General features: G+C 44.5%; 1 protein-coding gene across 1 annotated transcript; it reads right to left on the reverse strand.

Moving 5' to 3' along the window:
• Positions 1–7,920: 7,920 nt before the first annotated feature.
• pitpnc1b (phosphatidylinositol transfer protein cytoplasmic 1b) lies at positions 7,921–11,957 on the reverse strand. Its single transcript, XM_049025815.1, has 10 exons — positions 11,620–11,957; positions 11,014–11,162; positions 10,817–10,905; positions 10,656–10,663; positions 10,473–10,544; positions 9,788–9,880; positions 9,483–9,638; positions 9,187–9,250; positions 9,000–9,083; positions 7,921–8,473 (listed from the first exon to the last, which is right to left on the reverse strand). Exons 1-10 carry the CDS (start codon positions 11,665–11,667, stop codon positions 8,346–8,348), a joined length of 891 nt encoding a protein of 296 aa, XP_048881772.1. The 5' UTR covers positions 11,668–11,957; the 3' UTR covers positions 7,921–8,345.
• Positions 11,958–22,497: the final 10,540 nt, after the last annotated feature.

A 22,497-nucleotide genomic window follows, 5' to 3' on the forward strand; every position in this document is an offset into this window, starting at 1 on the left:
GCCCACCACATGGTTATCAATTCAACCCCCCCCCCCCCACCCCCCAACCCGTTGTGTGTATGTACACATGTAGTTATGGGTTCAAATCCCCGGCTGTTTGTATCCCCCATGTGGATATAGATTTGAATCCCCTGCGTCTGGAAGCTCCAGTTTCCTCCCACAGTCCAACGACAGGCAAACTAGCATCTCTCAGTTGGCCTTAGTGTGTCTTAGATAGTGCCTGTATGTGTCCTGTGATGGAGTGGAATCCTAGCGGAACTGTCTCGGATTGGCTCTATCCTCCATGAAGGGTCAGTGGTTGGAAGATGGATGGATGGGTGTTGGTTTATGTGTCAGGATACGCCCTGCCAAATTACTTAAATGTATATAAACTCTGAGTAATTTTGAGGTTTGATTAGCGTAATGCCCAAAAAGCAATTCTACATGCAGTTTTGAAATTTCTTATCGTCGCAAACCCTGTGATATGGAGAAAGTGGAACAATGGCGACGTTATAACAGTTTGTGTGTAATGTATCCCTGGCTGCTTTCCATTCGCTGCGTTAGCAATAAAGTAATTTAACTGTGCATCTCTCTTTCTGCATCAGTGACCCCCTCGGAAATGCTGAACCCGTCAGCTTATCCATGTTAATGTTACCACTTTTCCAGTGTATATATCACTGCATTATACAACATCTTTAAGCAATTGTAACGAGATTCTGGATCCATTTCTTTTGGGAGAGAGTGCTTGGGCTAATAAAAGTTTCAAACAAGCATTAGAGTAATATAAATATTATACGATTAGGTGTGTCATAGCCACAAAATAAATGACCGCAGGTATGCAGGGATTATGCATATGCAGTGCTGACACTTCTGAATAAATATTTCACTTCTCTTTTTTTCTGAGTGTGTGCAGAGTGCAGCTTTTCAGAGTCTGACAGTTTGGTGACGAGGACAGCTGGGATGGTTTATCGGTACAGAGAGCCCTCGGAGGCTCCGATCCCGGACGAGCCCCCACATTCGGGTGCCCTCTCCTTCCTGGTTGCAGACCGCCCTGTTCGTTAATCCTGGATAGCCTCCGGGACACTCAGGCTGCGCGGGGGGTCCTGATATAATAAATGTCTTCCGAAAACCTGCCAAGTTGTATACAGACCTTAGAGTTTGACTATTTTTACTGTATTATCGATATTTTTACTTGTAACCCTCTTGATGCTACATAGTCTGTTTGTCGTTGGCATTTCCCCCGTTCACCAGGATGGACTGCCTTATCGATAAATCACTATTAGATTATTAAGACTTCACCACGTTTGTAGGAAGACTGAGGTACATGCAGGATACAGCAGGACTCCGGGATGTCCCGAGTCTGGGGCATTTGGGCTGAAGACCCGGAAAAATCCAAACAAGCCCCAAATGATTTATTTACCTCAGATGATTTAACAACTGCACCCTCAGTCTGGAGTCTAGACTTTAGGTCTAATAGCGCTCCTGCTAAGCTCTAATATGGGTTACTGATATACCATATTCACAGGCTTCTTTAATGTAAGGTACAGCTATAAAGAAGAGGACACTCAGGTGCACAGTTCCTCTCTGGGTACAGGCTGAAGGTTGGGAACGTGGACAAAAGCAAATGGAGCGAAAAGAACAGCGACAGCATGACACACGGGGGAAGACGGGCAGGCCACACCGCTGCATAGGCACCCAAGCCGCACGAACACAGCCTGTTTACAATCCAAGTGTGTCCCCGGGGATGATTGGAACAGACGGCGTCCCACAGAACTGGTCTGATAAAACGGGGAGGCCGCCCCCAAGTGTACAGGAGGGCACATTACAACGACGGGCACCTCCCATGGTGATCCACTAGGTGTTCCAAAGTTAATATGTATGGCAAATATCATCCATTTGCCAACCACTTAACCAGTGCAAGATAACAGGAGGAGGGCTTGGAGTCCATCCCAGGCAGCAGAGGGCAGAAGGCAGGGGATGCCTTGGATGGGATGCCCATCCACCACAGGGCAATTTAGAGAAACCAATAAGCCTAATTGCATCTCCATGGACTGCAGAAGGAAACTTCTACCTCGGTGACAAAGGGAACACTGACCTTCACGCACCGGGAGTGCAGGTGGGATTCGAACCCAAAACCCCATAGGCACAAAGCAACCGTGCTACACAGTGAGTGCTGTGCTGTTTGTTATAGGAATGACTCAACCTAAACAAAATGCTTACCATTCATTGTTGGCAAAAGAGGTTTTCCTTTGTCCTGGACAATGAAGGTGAAGAATGAGAGCTGCTACTGGTCGAGGCAGAGAGTGGTGGAAATGAAATGCGGCAGAGCTGGAGGAGCAGTGGGGGCCGTATTTCTCTACACGGAGGCCAGGGCCCTGGAGCGACCCTGACCCCGGCGGGACACCCTGCCAGCAGTCAGCTCTGCTCTTGTTTACCACAAAGGCGATTTTCCTCATAAACTATTCTGGGCAGATTATATTTACTTGTGTTCAATTTATTTTCTTGCAGGGGCATCAGAAATAAGGGCACTAATTAAAAATTTATCGGACGCGGTGTAGCTCTTAGCTCTTACCGCAGCCCTTTGCAAGCTGTTTATCCACAATGAGATGCACAGCGGGTTTTGGAAGGTGTACATCTGCATGAACGCTACCCCCCCCCACCCCCGAAAGGCTGTTTTCTATGTGCTGCTGGGCTCTGTGACTTGTAAAGCAGTGCCAGATTTTCACCGTTAAGGTTACCTTGGTGAATTAGAAATGAGTGTTCTTCTATATTTATTCTGGGAGCGTGTAAAGGTGGTCCTCTGCCCTGTCCGCCGTGTGGCACGGAGCAGGACCGGCCTTCCCTGCTGGTTGGCTGCCAGCCAGTGGAGCTCGTCTACCTGCTGCTTTCAGATCCAGATTCCCGCTTGTGTACTTGTTACATCAGGTGGAACCATCATGAAAGCAGCCTTGAGAGGCTGCGGGGGGGAGGGGAGTTGGGGGGGGGGGGGGGTGCAACTTCTGATATAACCTGGAAAAATCTACTTTGAATCCTTAATATGGGGTTTTGCTGTATAATATCTTGCGTTCTGGTAAAGCACTGATGATGAAATTGTGGGGACTCATCCTCCTTTTCCAGGTACCTCCTGACTGCGGTGAGTCAGCCTGACAGGCTGGCCCAAGGACGAGGGACGCGGGCTTCATTAGGCGGCGAGTAGGCATTCCATGCCCGTGTGGTTTATTAGTGTGCTGTATTTGCGCAGCCTGAATGGGACCGCAGGCAGTGAGGGTACCTGTAACCTGAAGCTTCCTTTTTCAGGTCCTGGCAGGTTTCCTGCAGCCAAAGGGGGGGGGGGTGTTTTTATTCAGTGTAGATATCTTGCTGTTTCTATCTGTTTATTTCCCGTAACACTGATCCGGTACAGAGTCAGCCTGGAGTCTGTTCCATGGAAGCACTGGGTGCAAGACAGGACAAACACCCTGGCAATTTCGAGATGTCTATCTGCCGACCCGCATGGTTCAGGACTGCGGGAAGAAACTGGAGAAGCTGCAGGAAGCACACACATGCAAAGTCAAATCACAGCTCCAACTGTGCGAGCGCTAGGTGAGAGTGCGGCTCAACGAGCCAAAGTGCATCCTGTTATGGCGCCTCTTTCACTGGCTGGAAAACATCACCCTGAAAAACACACGGTGCTTTCCGGAGTGTCACACGTTCCCTGTCCCTGACACCGCCATCCCAGAAATGAATGAACGCGTCGCAGAACTCCTGATCATAGAAGTTCGAATTCACAATGATTAAGCCATTAATTTTTCCAAGGGTATTTTAGGCCTCAGTGCTTTTTAGCTTAGATTAAAAACTGCAGGCTACCCATCAACACAAGAAACATGATTACTCAAGGAGACAGAGGGATATATTTATTCTGCGATATTAATAATTCTAATATGCAGTAGGGCTGGTGTAGTCATTAATTTAAGTTTCTTTTTATTTTTGAATACAAAATGAATGTACAGAGCAGGCTTTCGCCTATCAGACTTCAGGATCCATGGGGTCGATTCACACGTGCAGAATCCTACGAGCATAATTCATGCATAACAGGTTTCCTTGAAGGCTATTTCATTCTGGCATTTTTGTGCACGGTTCTGTTCCTCCGTATTTCCTGAAGATGAAAGGGAGGCGGGCCCTTTGATATGTTAAGCGGTCGCATGGAGATGGACGGAGTGAGATTCCCCCCGGAGCAGGGATTTGTCCGGGGTGACGAGGTTTGGGATGCTGAGGCAGCCGGTGCGCTCTTTCAGCCCCGGTGAGTTCCCCCTCGCTGCGAAACAAAAGGGGGTCCAAAGAGCCTCTCATTCATTACTGACCGTCACGGTGACACCCCGTGCCGGCCATAATATCTCACCGGCGAGAGACAAATGCGCGCTGTTAACATCTTTGCATGGCTTGTTGCGGAGGTTTATCACCCAGCTCCCAATGCAATAAGTCAGGGTGCAGATGGAGAGAGAGGCGTCCGTTACAGTACTGCTTACACCCTGACTGAAAAGGTCATTTGCCTTCTACAGGCTTCATACGTCTTAATATACATCCTCGGGAAAACGCTGCGGCATTTCTGGCTTTCTTAAGAAGCGAAGGAAGGCTGGTGTCCGTGTTTTCGTTTCCAATTTGTCTCTGTCAAGCAAAAGCCAGCCCTTTAATGATGCGAAACATGTGGCTTGTCGCTCCTGGTAGGGCTATGAATTAGGCTAGGAAGATCATTTCTGCCAAAGGAAAAGCAAAGGCTTCAAAATTTGGGTATAAAATTTGCACGTAGTCCACCTAAACACCTGGATTTCATCTTAAGATGTTTTTGAGTCTTGAGACGTTAATAGTAGATGATTACATAATTGCTTCTTGTTTCATGCATTCGGACAAATCGTACCTTTCCATTCTTTCTAGAAGCCAATCACGGACAGCCCCCCAAGTTTGATCAGGCACGACACAACAGGCAAACTTTTTGAATCCATAACTAGAAGTAGCTTCTTCCTTTTGGCACATATTTGTTGAAGACTTGTGTACAATACAGAAGAAGTGGAAGTCACTGAAATGACCTTCAAATATCATGCAAAAAAGCATATTTTTCATTTGTGACTCAAAAAAAAAAAACAAAAACAAATCTTACCCAGCGTCCGATTTTTCCTCAATTCCATCTCAAATCAAAGTGGGGTTTTCTTTTACTTAGTGACACTGATGTTCTAATGATTCTTTGCATGACCCTATAGGCTGCAGAATAAGAGCTCCTGCACTGGATTATGGGGTCGCAGTCCTGGCTTTGGCAGGCAGTCTGTATCCAGCTGAAGGCTCATTTTAATTGGTTCACAAGTATGTAAATATACTCCATGTGATCACTAAGTGCAAAGCCTATTTAAGCTGCCGCATTCACAAATTTCCCAACTAGGAGAGTGTAAATAAAAACTAGGCCATCAGTCTTCTTGGAGTGAATAACGATTCTGTATTTTATACATACTGATATCATTCTGGCAATGCAAGGCAATGAAGAAGTATTACCCGTCAGAAAATAATGATTTAAATAACTGAGGTATACTCTTAACAAAGTAGAGTGTAAACTGGAGGGAGGGTGAAAGCATGGGGAAAAAAAACCTGTTCACAGCCCACTAGCAGAGGTGAAAATGCTGTGGTTTAAAGCGAACGTCAGGTAGCATTCAGAGGAATCTGAGATTGTAACCTAGATAGCAGCAACAGAGAGCCCTGACATTCCGGAGGAAGGCTGTCCAACTCTGGCTCCGAAAATACATAATGCATGATATATGGAAAGTTGTTTTTTGTAATTGTTTTATATCTGAATTTTATAGACCGCTCCCTGCATACAGAATACATTTTCTGGCACTCAAACAAGGTTTCTATGTAAAAAATTAAGATTCCCTAGTTAGGCCCATTTAGGCTTGGATGAGCACTGACTTTAGTGTAATCTTATCACCGTGGGACTGTGTGTAATTGCTGAGATGTTTCAACTCTGGGTGTCACAATTGTTTCGAAGGCACAGCTGACTGATATCCAGAGGCTGATGGGGAGACACATGCCCACGACCGTAATGGAAAAGTAACTGTGGCCAAAAGCGAGGATGACAGCAATGGCCGTGAGTGAGTCATCTCTGTTGTGAGTAACGGAGAAACTGAGGATCACTGCATATTGGGCTGTGGCTTAAGGAAAAAACATCTGGAGCGTCTTTTTTTGGGGGGGCGTTCAATCTCCCCACTGCGGTGCCGGCGAGGTTCCGGACTACTGGAATAATGAGCGAGAATTAATGCTGCCCCATAAGTCAATGCCTTGGGTGATCAGCTGCGTCCTGTCTTCATCTGGTTAGGCGGGATTCCATCTCCCAACACTGAGCAAAAGCCACCAATGCGTGCCCTGTAACCTGCTGCTGTTAATTATTATTATTAATAATCATAACAATAATGCTAATAATCGCATCCATGTCCTACTAGCCTAGAAAGATACATTCTATTTTTCTGTCCTATGCTCTCAACAATAAGTGTTAGGAATATTTCCTTCCTCATGTCAAATACACTTACAATATCCAGCTATTGCTATATTCAAACAATACTATAGATACATCATTTGAGAATGCAATTAAACTACATTATCCATGACCTTGATAAACCAGTATTATCACATGCTGGGCCTGTAGCCAGAAATGTTGTTTGTTGGAGGTCTGATTGCCCTACCAATATGGCTGTAGCAGCAGATTTTGGGCCCCGGACCCATTAGTGTGCCTGCCGCCCCCCCCCCCCCAAACACACACACACACAAACATACACACTTTAGATTCAGAATTGGCAAAATCCACTGGCTGCATACATTATTTACATGAGATTTGCGCACTAGAGGATCAAACCATTTTTACTTTTTAGGTGGGGGAGGGGGGCATATGGGCAGGAAGCAGGTAGATAAAGGAAAAAACAGACAGACTTTTCAAGTAAGTTATTCGTTATTTCAATGGTGAAATAAAGTATTAAAATTAGAAACTACAATCTACTTATTTTCGAGGCTTCCCAAGCCCCTCTGCCCCATCCAGTCAGGGCCCATCAGGTCCACCATCACCGCGTTCAAAATCGTCATTGAACTGCATGTCCATGTGCCTGATTGGTAGTCCAAACATTTTTAAAACCCTTATTTTACTACGTGGCTACGTGCCTGTCAGATATAAAGCCTGGATTTCTGTAATCGGTGCAAAGCTCACGCAAGGACAAGTTATTAAAGTGTGAATCTCATTATTCAATGATATGCTGCAGACATTAATAAAAACGCTAAACGGAAAAGATTATAAGTCACAGGAGTATACTGTGAGGATTCTTGCGGTTTACCTGTTGACGTGCAAATATGTAATCAACAAAAACAACGAAATGAAAGTACAAATTGCTATTTTTGTATTTATGCAGCTACGTTACTGAGCAATACGGATGATTCACACGCTCAGCCACAGTGGCCTCTCTTCCTGGCTACGAAATGAAATGTGCACACGTACTAAAAAGAAGGGGAATGCGCAGTTCAAATTACCATAACAATTTGGTAGCAAATACTAAATGGCTCAGATGTACTTTTTCATAGCTAGAAATGGATGTTTGTCACTTAGATTAACCCGAGACTGTATCTCAACAGTATGCAGGTCAAGGTCAATGACAAATATACAAACTAGTCGAAATATTGAACACTTCTGTCACATGTGGTTAGTTGGACCTGGACCTTTATAGGTTTTTTCCCACCTCTGCTGTACCTTGGTTGTTTTTTTCATTTATACTTACAAGCTATAACTTAATCACTTTTGATGTTTTTAAGTCTTTCTTAAGCGCTTTAGGGCCACTGTTGGGAAGGGTGCTGCAGAAAACTTAATTAAAAAGTGGGTCAGGTTTTTTTTGTTTGTTTTTGTGCTTGCATATTGTGATAAATCAAACAGCAACGACCCAGTTTGCCAGAAGAGTAAAAAGTCAGATATGTATTTAAAAACTTAAAATGGTTAAGAAATTCACTGTACATTATTACAACGTCATATGACTATAAAACAGGTTTTGATACATTTACATAAGATTGTACACATTTAATACCAGTAAAGATGACGGACGTCGTATTTTAATTGAAATCTCATTTTTCTCATAGCTGAAATATATTATGAAACTGCTTTTAAACGTCTCCTCCCTCACTTTAAAAAACTTATTTAAATTTAAACTTATTTAAAACTATTATAAGCCTCATAGCATTACACCTCTCAGCAAATAGACCTTTTTAAACATTTTAAAAGGATGTAGCACTAGCCTGAAACGGACGTGGCTTTCCTGCTTGTTTGCCTGGCGGAGGGCTTACGCAAATCTAGCCTGGGGGCCGCCAGGGATATGTCACTCTGGGGTGGAGTTTAAGCGCACAGGGTTTGGAGGTGAAGAAGCAGGTGCCGCACCCATCTTCTTTAAGGACACCTCGTCGGAGACTGACACTGACCGAGTAAAGCGAGGGGTGGACACGTAACCTAAAAAGGGCGAGAAGAATTTTTTAAACTGCACCATGAAAACACAATGGAAGAAAACGAGGGAAGGAAGTGAATAATGAATCGCTTGAAAAGACACTTGTTTAAAACACTTAACACACTTGACTGCAGATAAGATACCCAAGAATAATGTCTACCTGGCTTCACTATAAAGAATAAAGATTAGGCGTGTACTGTATAAAGCAATTGTTTCACATTCGTTGTAGGCTGATATGTTATCGTGTCTCAACATAAACTGGACTTCTCGTGACAGATGCGTCATTAATTTATTTCACACGACTGTCATTTTGCGGCACGAACGGTAGGTGGCAAGATCTTTTTCCAAGTTAATACGGCAGCCATGGTGCTGCAATTACTGCCTTTGAACACGAGGTGGGTGTCTTCTGCAATCTGTTGCATTGACGCAGTGAAATTACTACTACGCGCGATTCAATATGAACGCTTTTTCCTACCACTCAGCCCCAACCACAGCTACAGCCGTTCTGTTCCTCGTTCACTCCTTCTTTACCTAGACTCTGCTTGGATTTCAGGTTGTTGTTGGTTTGTTCCTGCAGCTGCTTCTCAAATTGTCTGACCTCCTCCAAGCTCATGCCTGGGAAAGAAATGGAAGGATTGATGACTGTTGTTATTGCTACTAATTATAACCCTAATTGTTATTTCAATAGCGACAGACAACGACTTAACCCTTTCCATACCATGCCATTCGTCCATCCAAGCCACAGCCTGTCTGTGGCCAACAAGTAGGATATCATGAACAGTCTGTGAGAGAAAAACAACACATAATAATTAGCAAATTAAGAAACAAATATGTATTTGAGCATTGATGCAGCAGGAATATAGAACATGTTCCTGTATTTCAAGCCCTCAATAGACAAAAGGATTGTCTGAAATTTCAGTCTTACCATTAATGAGCGCCATATTTAAGTAATCTTCTCATTAAAAATTAACCCCCCTAATTTCAGTGAAGTGTGCTCTGTAGGGGTGTGTTTACCCGGTGTACGAAGTCCTCAACCTTCCCCTGCAGCCCATAGACTTCAAAGCTGCACTCCACTCTCTTGTAGGAGCACATTATGGGATGGCTTTGATTCTGCCATCCCGCCTGCAGAGGTCCCCGGCCCGTCTTTGCCGACACCCATGTGTTGAGGTCCTGCAGAGCGTATATGGTATTAATATGCTTCCTGCTGAGCCAGCCCACCAGAGGTCTCAGTCTGACCTCATTAAGCAACAGCGACCTTATATGGAGAGTCGGATGGAGCGTCATGTCGGAGATGGGGACAGACAGACAAAGCTGGGTACCTCTTTTGATTTATAATGCTTCTCAGGAATGGGATCATTCAGGATGTCCAATTGGATCACGTTCTCCTTTGGGGTGGGCGTGTCTCCAAACACCTGCATCGTCCATGTGATAGATGTTACTCAGTGCCATTTTTATTTTGTTAATAAATCAATTCCTTGCTGAAGGTGACAAGAATGAAGACAACTGTATTTTTTAAATCATTTCATTCATCCAACATTTTCTTTGGGTCAGACAGTCTGGGTAGAAATTGGGGGTTAAGGGCCTTGCTCAGGGGATTAATGGTGACATCACTCTGCTGACCCTGGGGATTGAACCAAAGACCTTCTGATCGCAGGCAGTGCGTCCTAATCTGCTGCGTCACACCCTATCCCTACGTCCCCTCTATTCATCCAGTTCACATGTGTCTGTTCCTCTATTCCTGACCTAAGTAATTTTCCCATGTATGAGTACACTCACGCCCCGAAGGCAAAGTTTGATTCATCAAGTCAGCTGAACTGTGTAACTTCGCCAGTAAATCCTCACAAATGCTGCGATTCCACACGCACAGTGGGGCCAGATGCGAGGCCACAGAGCTACCTGCAGCGTAATTGGTCCCCTCCTGCCCAAAGACGTATCGGTCTGTCAGATCCCACGGCTCTACTTTCACCTCACCAGCTTATTCCACATGAACTTGCTGTGACTTACATTGAGATTGCTTCCATTGTTGTCCTCGAACTTGGTCTCGATCCGGATGTGGAACTTGGGAACGAAGGAGCACTGATAACGAAAGAGAGCACTATTAAGGAGCGAAAGCATTCAGTGCAGGGCTGAGAGGTTGTACAGCCATGCACTGCTGGTGCGTGTGAGAGGGAGGGGACCAGCACTCACCGTGAACTCTGCATGGCCGTCAGTGTGAAAGTGAAAAAGAAAGAATTGGTCAGTTTGCTTCTCTGGCTATAGTTACTGTGCTTTGTGACAATGAAATGGCCACAGATAAAGTAATGCTGTCCCAAAAATACTCCCACACACACTCGAGAGGCTGTACTAACCAGTTATGGTGTAAGGGTAGAAGTTCCAGGCCTTCTCTATGATATAGAAGATCCGAGGAACAAACATACTTATCCAAGATGGAAGTTTACTGAGAACAGGAGGGAGGGAGCGGGAACAGGGTGATAATCAGGCCATTAATGCTGGCGCCAAGGGTTGTGTTACAGGGCAGCGGGGCGAGGTGCCTGAGCGGGCGTACCTGCTGAGGTGTATGCGCTTCTCGGTGTACTGCCCGGGGCCGTGCTGGGGGTGGGCATGGGGCTCATTGCAGATCACCTCCACCCCTTCGCCGTCGCTGCTCTGCTCGTGGCTGTGTTTGCTAATCATGTACAGCTGACCGATTCTGTACTGCAAGAGCAAGAGAAAGGGAAAGACATGCAGGGGGATGCTGAACCAAAGGCGTGTGCCAGCGCCTGGCTGAGAAAGCCGCCGCGCCGTTGCCTCGCTGACCAATCACAGAGGCCGGTGCAACGTAAGGCCACTTTATACATCCAGTGGAAAAGCTATAGGGGATGGAAATCTGTCAGCTTGACCTAAAACACCACTCCTTCTTCTCACATGTTCTTTTCCACCTTCAGGCGAATACCTCTGCTTGGTGGTGAAAGACTGAACCTGCTAGACTCGTTTAGAAAAGATTAAAAAAACTAGGTAAAATAAAGCAAGACTACAAGTATATGCAGAAATCCATGATAGAGCGCAGTGTGTCTGTTCATGAGAGGCACAGGAGAAACACACACCGCACTGTCTGTATGGCACATACACACACAAACACACACACAGCAACTTCCTGTCCGATTCTGCTTACCTCCTCCACGCTCAGTGGCATACATATCCTGTACTCCTTCATCAGCATGTTGGCACAGTCAGTCAACTGCTCAGGTGCCTCTTTACAGATTTCCTGCTCCCTTTTCCCTGTCTAAAGGCGAGCGTGCGCCCAGTCGTACGAGCACACCACTCTCCAGCCGCAGAGACTTCCTCGTCCGTGTTTTGTTCAGCTCTCCTTCACTTGGCGGGTAACCGTTTCTGTTCTCCCTTTTTCTTTCGGTTTGTGACTCCTCTCATGCTGTAACCTTTTGTATTCGTAGCTCCGCCCCTCACTGTCTGGGGCACTCCTGTGAATTTAACTTTCTTGTAAATTCCTTTGCTTATCTGGCTCCCCTCCCCCTCCAGTTCTTCCCGCCCACCTTACTGCATTACCTGTTTCCTCTTTCTCTTTCTCTCTCCTTCTCGCTCTCGTTCTCAATGGACTGAGACTTCCTGAACTCTCCGCGCTCGCTCTTTTGTCGGCATCCTCATTCAGGTTACAGCCATTAATTACCCCCCCTGATCTGAACCCTGCAGCCCAGATTTTACCCGCAAGAGGTTTTGCTTCTCATGAAAATGTATAATTTTAAAAGGTCTGGAAATGGCAGGCTTATGCACTAACCTTTACTAGACTGTTATTACCACAACACACATCTTTTAAGTATCACCTTTCTTAAGAGCTTTCAGCCAGATCTGCTTTGTTGACTCTTGCTGTGGCCAAATGGAGCCATGTGACACTGGGACAAGGGCATGGAAGTGGGATTTTATTTGTGTTTGGGAATGGAGATGGGTTTTGGACAACAGATGAGAGGAATAAGAACAAAGGAACAGGAGGATAACACAGGCAAACAAAGCAGCCATTTAGTCTGGTTGTGGTCTAAAGCTGCGCATGGGAGAAGGTATCATGGTCTGGGGCCGAGAAAAAAAGAGTGAACAAGCTGATCACCTGACCTCCCCCTGCCTCATGATTAGAGGTGGGTAGTTCAGGACCAGAGAGTAAAATTCCTGACCAAGATTTTGTTTTAACCAACCAGTTGAGTATACAGAATCACAGATGTAAAGTACTCGGCTGGTTGGTTAAAACAAAATCCTGGTCTGGACTTTTACTCTCTGGACCTGGACTACCCACCTCTGCCCATGATAGCTAACTTACAATGCAGCTCTATACTGTATGCTGAAACGTATGTGTCTGCCAGCTTGATCAAACAAAAACAAGCATATTAATATAAAGTTGCTCCATCATTTGTTGCTATAATAGCCTCCCATTAGATCAGGGCTCTTCAAATCTGGACCTCGATTCCAAATCCAGGCCTAGTTTTCAGTTCTCCCAGGTATTTAGTTTAATAATTATTGATTCTGATTGGTCAGAGGCTTCACACCTGGCTCACAGGTAAATAGAGGCTGGAGAACCAGCAGTGGTCAGACCTCGAGGACTGTGATTTGAATAACCCTGCATTAGATGATGGAACATTGCTGGTGGGATTTTTTCAGGTTGGGTATTGGTGCTGGATGGTCAAGTACCTTCCTGTGAGGTCATGTGGCCCCTTCTTCGCAACTGAACTCCCACCCTCCCCCCAGGCGTTTCCACAACAATCGCGGTTCGCCAGCGCAGAAATTTGGCAAACTGACATATTGGTAAGATGGCACCCTGTGAAGGGGCCAAGTTCTGCTGCCATTGTTGTTGGGTTTTTGTCTGGCTGTTCTTAGTTCTACACCTATATCAGTACTGGGTGTGGTGGAGTTAGTAATTTCCTAGAAATAATAGGGATGTTCACATATTTTACCTATATAGTGTAATACAAGTGATTTTCTTTTATGAAGTTCCTTTTTTACTTCTAGATTTATCGATTTGTACAAATGAGACAAACAACACATTACAAGCATTCAGCTGTCAAGGAGCCAAGCAGCCGTAGAAGTGGCTTAATTGAAGAAATAACGTTACCACATGCTTTTGGTTATGAGATTTATGCTCTTCTATACTCATTTATACATCCAAATACTAAGATATCACCAGTTTCTCAGTCAATATTGCATTCTACTGTCTCCAGCCAGGCAAAGGGTAAGTAATATTCAGGGATTTATTATGCACTGTACATATACTGTGTATAAAACCAGATAAAGGGTTAATTTGGGTTGAACTGAAGAACCACTGACTCTTTGAAATTAAGCCTAGTACAACTTTGTTTCCAGAACATAGTGAAAGTATAAAGCTAGCTCATAGCATTAGCTCTCTCTGCTTCCCTTCCCCATCCCGCTAAGACCTTAACCTTCAATTCCCAGTGGTGCGATTGGCTCTCTTTATGGGGAACGCGCTCTCCTTTCCCAGACGACGGCAAAGTGCTCCTTCCACGCGTCTCTGGGGACCTATGATGTAGCACTCTTGCTGAGCATCTCCGACGTGCTGATCAGCCGGGCACTGAGAGGAGCGCAAATCCCGGGGGTCTGAGGCAACTGTCGGCTCCCCACATGCTCCAGGTATTTTGCCACCGCTGCTCGTCAATCTTGATGGGAGGTGGGGTTGTGCATCAGATATGTGATCCATGGGTGGAGCTTAGTGTGGGAAAAAAGAAACAGAGGACTGTGTTTTATAGATCCAGCTCCGACGAATCATGAGTCCTGCTTTGAACAGCGTTTCTGCAGACGCCCACGTTAGAGTGACACGGCCTTGACTTTCTGACCCATTCAGAAGAAGATAATATGTGACAAGAAGGATCTTTATTTTCCATGGGTGATATTTTTGTTGTCCAGCAGCATAAAAAAATTAACTCCCAAGGAAACAGGAAAATGAAATAATAAATTATAATTAATTATGAGAAAGTGTATGTTAGGGTGCAGGTCATGTGTGTGAACATGGAAGCTGCTGGAATCCTGTGATGGGTTAAAGAAGATTTGGGTTGTGCTGGGTGGGGTTAGGTACATGGAGACAGGAGGCAGTGAACAAACAAACGGCAGAGACGAATGCCTAAAGCACTTAGGCACTTAGGTATTTCGGGAAGATGAGCCAGTGGGTGGAGTGGGTAACTTTGCAGGTCTGTGTTTAGAGAATGAGCTTCATTATTCGTCACGGTTTGGAGCCCCCCCCCCCCCCCCCCCCCCGCTTCTCAGGAGCCCAGAGTCTTATGACAGAACTACCCTTATTCAGGTCTGTTCAGTCTACCTGGCTCCTTTACGTTGATATTGCCCCCAGCAAACAGCAGATGAACATCACTGACTATGACAGACTGGTAAAACATGTCTAACAGTTTGCTGCGTACGCGAAGGACCTTAGTCTCCTCAAGAAAAACAGCTTCCTCTGCACTTTCTCCCTCTGTGCTGTTGCGCTGCTGCAGCCTGCTACTGATGTAGATTCCAAGGTACCTCTCGAGTCGACGCTCTCTCCCCACACGGTGACAGCAGTCAGTGGCTCCCCGCTCTGCCTGAGGTCCAGCACCAGTGCCTTCATCTTTCTGGCACCGATCTTCAGATGCTTCCTTTTTAAACACCTAAGAAAACTCTTCAACAGGCTTCTGCACTTCCTTTCTCCGCTGTCATCTTACAACAGCAGAATCGTCAGACAACTTCTGAAGACAGCATGAGTCAGAGGTTGTGCCTCATGTCTGTGATATTTTTAAATGAAAAGGTCACAGTACTGATCCTTGGGACACCCCTGTGTTGCTCAGCCACACATCAGATTTACAGGTACTGATACAGATGAATTAGTCAGTTGTTCAGGTGACCTACGATCCAGGGACTCATGGCATCCTCTATATGTATCACTGATCTTCTCCCCCAACCAGGAAAGTTGGATGGAGACATCAGAGAGGATAAGCGTACTGACATTTCTCAGATTGTCCAGCTGCAAGTATGCTCTTTGAGACATGTGCACACCTTTGTGTGCCTGAGATGCAAACTCTAGTATGTCTAAGACATCCTTTCCTAGTGTGTGGAAAAACTAATGGACCAGCCTCATAAATGTCTCCATTATGTTTGAGTCATCATTAAAGGCAGGCAAGTGTGAGCTTTACACGGAGGCACCATGCATAGTCGCAGGCACACATTAAACATGTGCTTGATAACATGTATGGGTGTATAAGGCTGTAAATGACTATTATTATAGTCTGTAAAATATTATTTGAGTGCAAGTCATCTACTACAATGCTGATATCTTTATTTGTGAAGGGAACACAAGCATTTTAATGTACATTATATTTTTATAATGTCTTGGTTTCAAAAAGGAAAATGTATTTACTGGCATAAAAAGCATATGATTAATTTCTTTGTATTTAAAAAAAATCATTTGCAGAACTATCTCATCTATTTCCCCCTAATTATTTATCCACTGCAGGCTGTTGGTGAGCCAGGAGACTTCCTGCAACACAGGGCACACTCTGGACATCAGAGGACACAGACAGACACACACACACACACACCCGCACGCACAGAAGTTGGTCTTCCTATCTAAATGGGGACTGTCCATTCATTTCTATGGGAAAACCCTAATCCCAATCACAACACCCTTAACCCCTACCCAACCTTAACCTTAACCACAAGCAACCAACCAAAATACAAGACTTTTGATACTTTTACTTTTGCATTCATAGATTTTTTATTAAATTGAGGTTATTCAAATGGGAACCTGAAGAAGTGTCCCCAAAAGTAAGGAAATTTCAGGTTGGGGACATTTTGGTCCCCAAACGTGCTCTATGCAAACCCACACACACACACACAGACTCACACACACAGAGAGAGGTTTGTAATTATATATTTGTGGGGACTCTCCATTCATTTCTATGGGGAAAACTCTAATCCCAGTCCTAATCTTACCCATTAGTAACCAAACAGAATATGAGACCTTTGGCATTTTCTGATTGCATTCACCGATTTTTGTGGGGACCTGAAAAATGGTCCTCACAACATCAAAATAACTGGTTTTCATTATATTGTGGGAAATATTTGGTCACAATGTAATATAAACATAATCACAAACACACACACAGTGGGCAAAGCCTTAATCCCAACAAATGACAACATTAACCCCTACCTATCCTTGACTTTAACCCTTAACCATAAGTAACCAAACAAAAAAAATCTTTTGCATTTTTATTTTTTAAGTGCAGTCACAGATTTTCATAAAATTGAATTTCCCTTTGTGGGGACCAAAGAAATGGTCCCAAAGAAATGGTCCCCACAATGTCAAAATGACAAGTTTTTTATGTAATGTATACCTGACCCCTCGACCCACACACACACATAATCACCAGTCCACTTGAATTACAGGTCTTTAGACTACAGGCTGTTAACTGAGATCCCATCTGAATCCCATGCAAATTTTTAGACAGTATGCAAAACCCACTGAAAGACGGTAAGAAGCAGACCCACAAGCTTGGGCATGAAAGGACACACCGCTGTCCTGTTTGCAAGATGTCTGGGGAATTTTGCAGTTTGTTTTCATTATAGACAGTCACTTTCTGTATTCATGATTCTTGACATTTAGAAGCACTGTTGTGGCAAACAGCTATAACAAATAAACCTGTAAAAAGTGTAAAAATTGTCTTGCTGCTCCTCATTTTCCCTGGATTCGAGGCTCTGGATGCATTTCTTTTTTCAATCGCTGAGATACATTGTGCAGTACTCCAAAATGCACTACAGCCACCAAAACATTTAACCCACGTCTCAAAATAGACTCACCAGATATCACCATAACATTAGCACCTTATATCTTCCAGGAAGAACACTGTATCACACAAACGATTGGTGTACAAAACACTAACAACAGACAGAATCACTTAAAACCCAATATGGATTATCAATAAAGCGTCATCAGTAAAGTCACTCTGATTTCATTTCTCATAAATACTGCATTACAAAACAGAATACTTATTCATTCTATAAAATATGCAGAATTGAACAAATCATGTTGCAGTATATTTCAATGGCCTTTATTTTTTACTGCCACGTAATTACAAAATATTCATTAGCAATTTTCAAAAAGAAAATGCACAAAAGTAGTATTTCAGGAAATAATACTCTACCCATCGCAGGGCACACTCACACACCAGTCACACACACATGCACACCTACGGGCAATTTAGCAACTCCAATCAGCCTCAGCATGTTTTTGGACTGTGGGGGGAAACCGGAGTACCCAGAGGAGAACATGCAAACTCCACACACATGTAACCCAGGCGGAGTACATGTATGCATGGTGAATTTTGTTTCTGTAGTAATGTCGATAGTAAGGTAGAAAATTGTAGTCATTCAGTTCTGAATGTATTTTTAACAGTTTTGGGACCAGTATGTAAACATATGCAAAATGGCCTTTAAAAACTGAAAATTGATCAAGGAATCCATGAATTTTGAAGTGATTAGTTATTGAATGCATTTCGTATGAAAGCACTGAGAAATTATTTGCAGTTTAACCCACATAAACTGATATTATAGCAACTGTGTCAAGAATTTTGATTGTGACTTCAGTATTGCAGAATGTATCTTAGCAACTGAAAAAAAACTGTAAGAGCTTTGATTTGAATGGGCCACTCAATTGATTTAAAGGTTTTGTGATACTTGTCGAGGGCCAGCAGTGAGAAGCGGAAGTCCCCAGTGGCCTGGAGTGTGGATTTCACTAATCCGCACTGAATCGCAATTACAGCGAAAAAGCACCCAGCTGCAGAAACAGCTTTGCAGGACATGCACACTACTCAGGGAGAAAAAGTGGCTATATAACTGACCTCAGATTACCGTGTCTACTGAGCAATAACTAATGATAAGCATTTCAATAAGGAATTTTTACGATGCAGCAAAGTGGAGGAGGGTTTTCTGAGGAAGGTCATCTCATGCAGACTCTTTCTCTATCATGGCTTTAAAATGGCATGTCAGTATCCCAGAATCCTCTGTTCACTTTCAGTCTTAAAAAAGCGTCCTTAATAAGAAGATCACCCATATTCATGAACCACCAAAAACATATTCATTACATTATTGTATTTATGTTCTCTTATGAATAAAATATGGTTCTTTATATTGCTTGATGTACTGCGGTGATCAGAAGTTAATTAATGTAGGCAATCTCATTGAAGCCTTCGTGGTACTTGAAGATGCCGTAATACGTATGAGTTCGTCAAGCAAATAATTAGAGGGAACATATATAGAGCTTAATTTATTTTTTCCTTTTTCTTCCTCCAGTGCTCTCCAGCTGATGCTATTTTGGAATGTCTTATTCAATCAATGGGTGGGTATGAATCCTGTATATTCATTTGCCCCTGAAATAATCAAGCTGAACTTCACCAAGAAAACCACTCTGAAACTTAATTTCTTTGTGAAATGAAATTCACTGGATTTGGAAGGACGTCTAAATGGGATGGATCTGCTTTATTTAATTCCGGGAGGTCACTTCTATAGCTGTTCAGAGACTGATACATTTTCTATTCCAGTTACATCGCAAATAAGCCTTCAGTACTGACTTCCCCTCCATGAATCTCCACCTTATCGCAGTGGAGGAGTTTGTATGCCTCTGTGATCCCAGAAACTATGTTGTTGGGGGAAATTGCCCTGGTAGGGTCTCCCATGGCAAATTGGTGCTAGGTGAGTGGCCAGACTTAGTGTGATTCAGAAAACCCTCCATGATGAACAATATAATGGACCATGTTACCCCAGCCGGACTGGGGAGACTGGGGCCTTGCCTTGGGTGCCAGGCCGTGGGCAGGAGCTTGAAGGCATGTGTCTGGTGGTCGGGTCCCTACCCATGGGGCTCAGCCAGGCATAGCCTGAAGGAGTAACATGGGTCTTTCTTCCTGTGGACCCACCACTTACAGGGGGAGCCGTGGAGGACAATGTAGATTAGGTGACAGTTGAAAGCAGGAGCCTCGACAGACTGATCGTGGACTACGAAAACTGGCTCTTGGCACATTGAATGTAAAATCTAGTTGGGCGAAAGATTCCAACTAGATCTAGTTGGACTCACCTCAATGCATGACTCGGACTCTGGAACCAAACTCCTGGAGAGGGGATGGACTCTTTTCTACTCTGGAGTTTCCCATGGTGAGAGGTGCCGGGCAGGGATGGGTCTACTTATAACCCCTGGTTTAATTCCAGTATGTTGGAATTCAACCCGGTTAATAAGAGGGTTACCTCCCTTCGACTTCATGTTGTGGGACAGGATTTGACTGTTGTCTGCACGTATGCACTGAATACCAGTTCAGAGTATTTGGCCTTCTTAGAAACTTTGGGTTAGCTGCTGGAAGGTGCCCCTTCTATAGACTCTATTGTTTTGCTGGAGGACTTGAGCACTCATGTGGGTAATGTCAGTGAAGCCAGAAAGATTCTTATTGGGAGGAAGGCCTGCCTGAATTGAACCTAAGCAGTGCTCTGTTATTGGACTTCTGTGCTAACCACAGATAATCCATAACAACCATGTTCTAATATAAGGGGGTTCATAAGTGCACCTGGTACCAGAACACCTTAGGTTGCAGTCTAATCATTAATTTTGAAATCAGATTTTGGAGCTGAGCTACCAGTTGATTGCCATCTGGTGGTGAGTTGGATCTGATGGCAGCGGAAGATGCTGGATAGACCTGGTAGACCCAAACGCATAGCGAATGCTGGGAGCATCTGGCAGAGGCCCCTGTCCGGGAGATCTTTAACTCACACCTGACAGAACTTGTCTTGCATCCCAAGAGAGTATGGGGACATTGAGCCTGAAAGCGGCCATATTCTAGGACTTCATTGCTGAGGTGGCTTTGAGGATCTGTGGCTTTAAGGTTGTTGGCGCCTGTCATGGTGGCCCGACCATAGTGGTGGACACCAGCAGTAATGGGAGCTGTCAGGCTGAAAAAGGAGGCCTTCTGAGCTTGGTTAGCTTGTGGGACTCATGAAGCATCTGACAGATACCAGCAAGCTAAGCGGAAAACAGCTTTAGCAGTTGCTGAAGCAAAAACTCAGGTGTGGGAGAAGTTTGGTGAGGCAATGGAGAAGGACATTCAGTTGACCTCAAAAAGATTCTGGCAGGAGGGGGGCAGGGCTTTACCTATGCTATTTACAGCAAGGATGGAGAAGTGTTTACCTCAAATGGGGATATAGTCAGGCTATGGAAAGAATATTTGAAGGATCTACTGAATCCCACTTATATGCCTTCCTTGGAAAAAGTAGAGCTTGAAGACTCAGAGGTCTTACTGGCGCTGAGGTCAATTTAGTAGTCAAAAAAACTTTTTGGTGGTAAGGCTCCGGGGGTGCATGAGATTTGCTCTGAGTTTTTGAAAACAATTGATATTGTTAGGCTGTCTTGGCTGACATGCCTCTTCAACATTGCATGGACATTGGGGACAGTGCCGTTGGATTGTCAAACTGGAGTAGTGGGCCAAACCTTTAAGAAAGGGGACCAGAGGATATTTTCAGGGGGATCACACTCCTCAGTCTCCCTGGGAAGATCTATGCCAGGGTACTGGAGAGAAGGGTCCGACTGTTGTTTGAACCTTGGATGCAGGAGGAACAACGTGGATTCTATCCTAGTTGCAGAATGCTGGACCCTCACAAGGATACTGGAGTATTCATGGGAGTTTGCTCAACATGTCTACATGTGTTTTGTTGACTTGGAAAATTCATATGATCATGGGCCTCAGGGAGTCTTGCAGGGGGATTTGGGATTTGGGGCCCGTTGCTGCAGGCCATCCGGTCCCTGTAAAAACAGAGCAAATGTTTGATTTACATTGCCATCAGCAAGTCCAAGTCAGACTCGTTCCCGGTGGGTTTTGGAATCTGCCAGGGCTGCCCTTTGTCACCAATTCTTTTCAAAACTTTTATGGACAGAATTTCTTGGCGTAGCAATGGGGCTGAGGGGGTCCGGTTTGGGGGTCTCAGGATCACGTCTCTGCATTTTGCAGATGATATGGTCCTATTGGCATCATTGGGCTGGGATCTGCAGCATGTATTCAAGCAGTTTGTAGCTGATTTTGAGGTGACTGGGATGAGGATCAGCACCTGAGGCTATGGTTCTTGACCGTAAATGGGTGGGTTGCCCTGTACTGCTGGGGGATGAGTTGCTGCCTCAAACAGAGATGTTTAAGTATCTCGTGGTCTTGTTTACGCATGAGGGAAGAAGGAAGCAAGAGATCGACAGACGGTTCGGTACAGCGTTGGCAGTATTGTGGACGCTATACCGTTCTTTTGTGGTAAAGAGGGAGATGAGCAGGGAGACAAAGCTTTTAATTTACCAGTTGATCTACATTCCTACACTCACCTATGGTAATGAGCTTAGGGTGAAGGCAGAAATGAGTTTCCACTGCAGGGTATCTTGGTTCAACCTTAGAGCTCAGACATTCAGGACATCAAAGGAGAGCTGATGTTCCTCTGCATTGATAGGAGCCAGTTGGGGTTGTTGGATGCCTACTGCATGGCTCCCTGGGGAGGTGTTTCGGGCATGTCCAACTGGGAAGACCCAGGACACACTGGAGAGATTATATCTCTCAGATAGCCTGGGAATGCCTTGGTATTCCCCCAGGGCAACTGGAGGAGGTGGCTGGTGAGAGAGAGGTCTGGGCATCCCTGCTTAGACTGCTGCCCATGCGACCCAACCCAAGTGGCAGAATATAAATGAATAGATGAATGGATGGATAGACACTGACTTCTGTAGGGAAAATCCAATGTGTGTGTATACAGGACAAGTGAACAACCTTATCTAAGTAACAAATGTATGCATAATTTATGACAAACTGTGTTTGAGGTAATCATTAAAAGTAGGCTAATACCGTTTCAATTTTCTTCTTCAAATACAATTTCAGCTTAACAGGAAAATGCAGTATGTCATTGTACCAAATATAAAAAATCCAGTCCAATCACTTGAATCTAATAGCGCTGCTCACAAAATGTAATACCTCTTGGGGTAAAAAACATAAGCGAGAGTACACGCCGT

This window comes from Brienomyrus brachyistius, chromosome 9 (genome assembly GCF_023856365.1).
Source record: "Brienomyrus brachyistius isolate T26 chromosome 9, BBRACH_0.4, whole genome shotgun sequence".
In the NCBI taxonomy this organism is placed as follows: Eukaryota; Metazoa; Chordata; class Actinopteri; order Osteoglossiformes; family Mormyridae; genus Brienomyrus; species Brienomyrus brachyistius.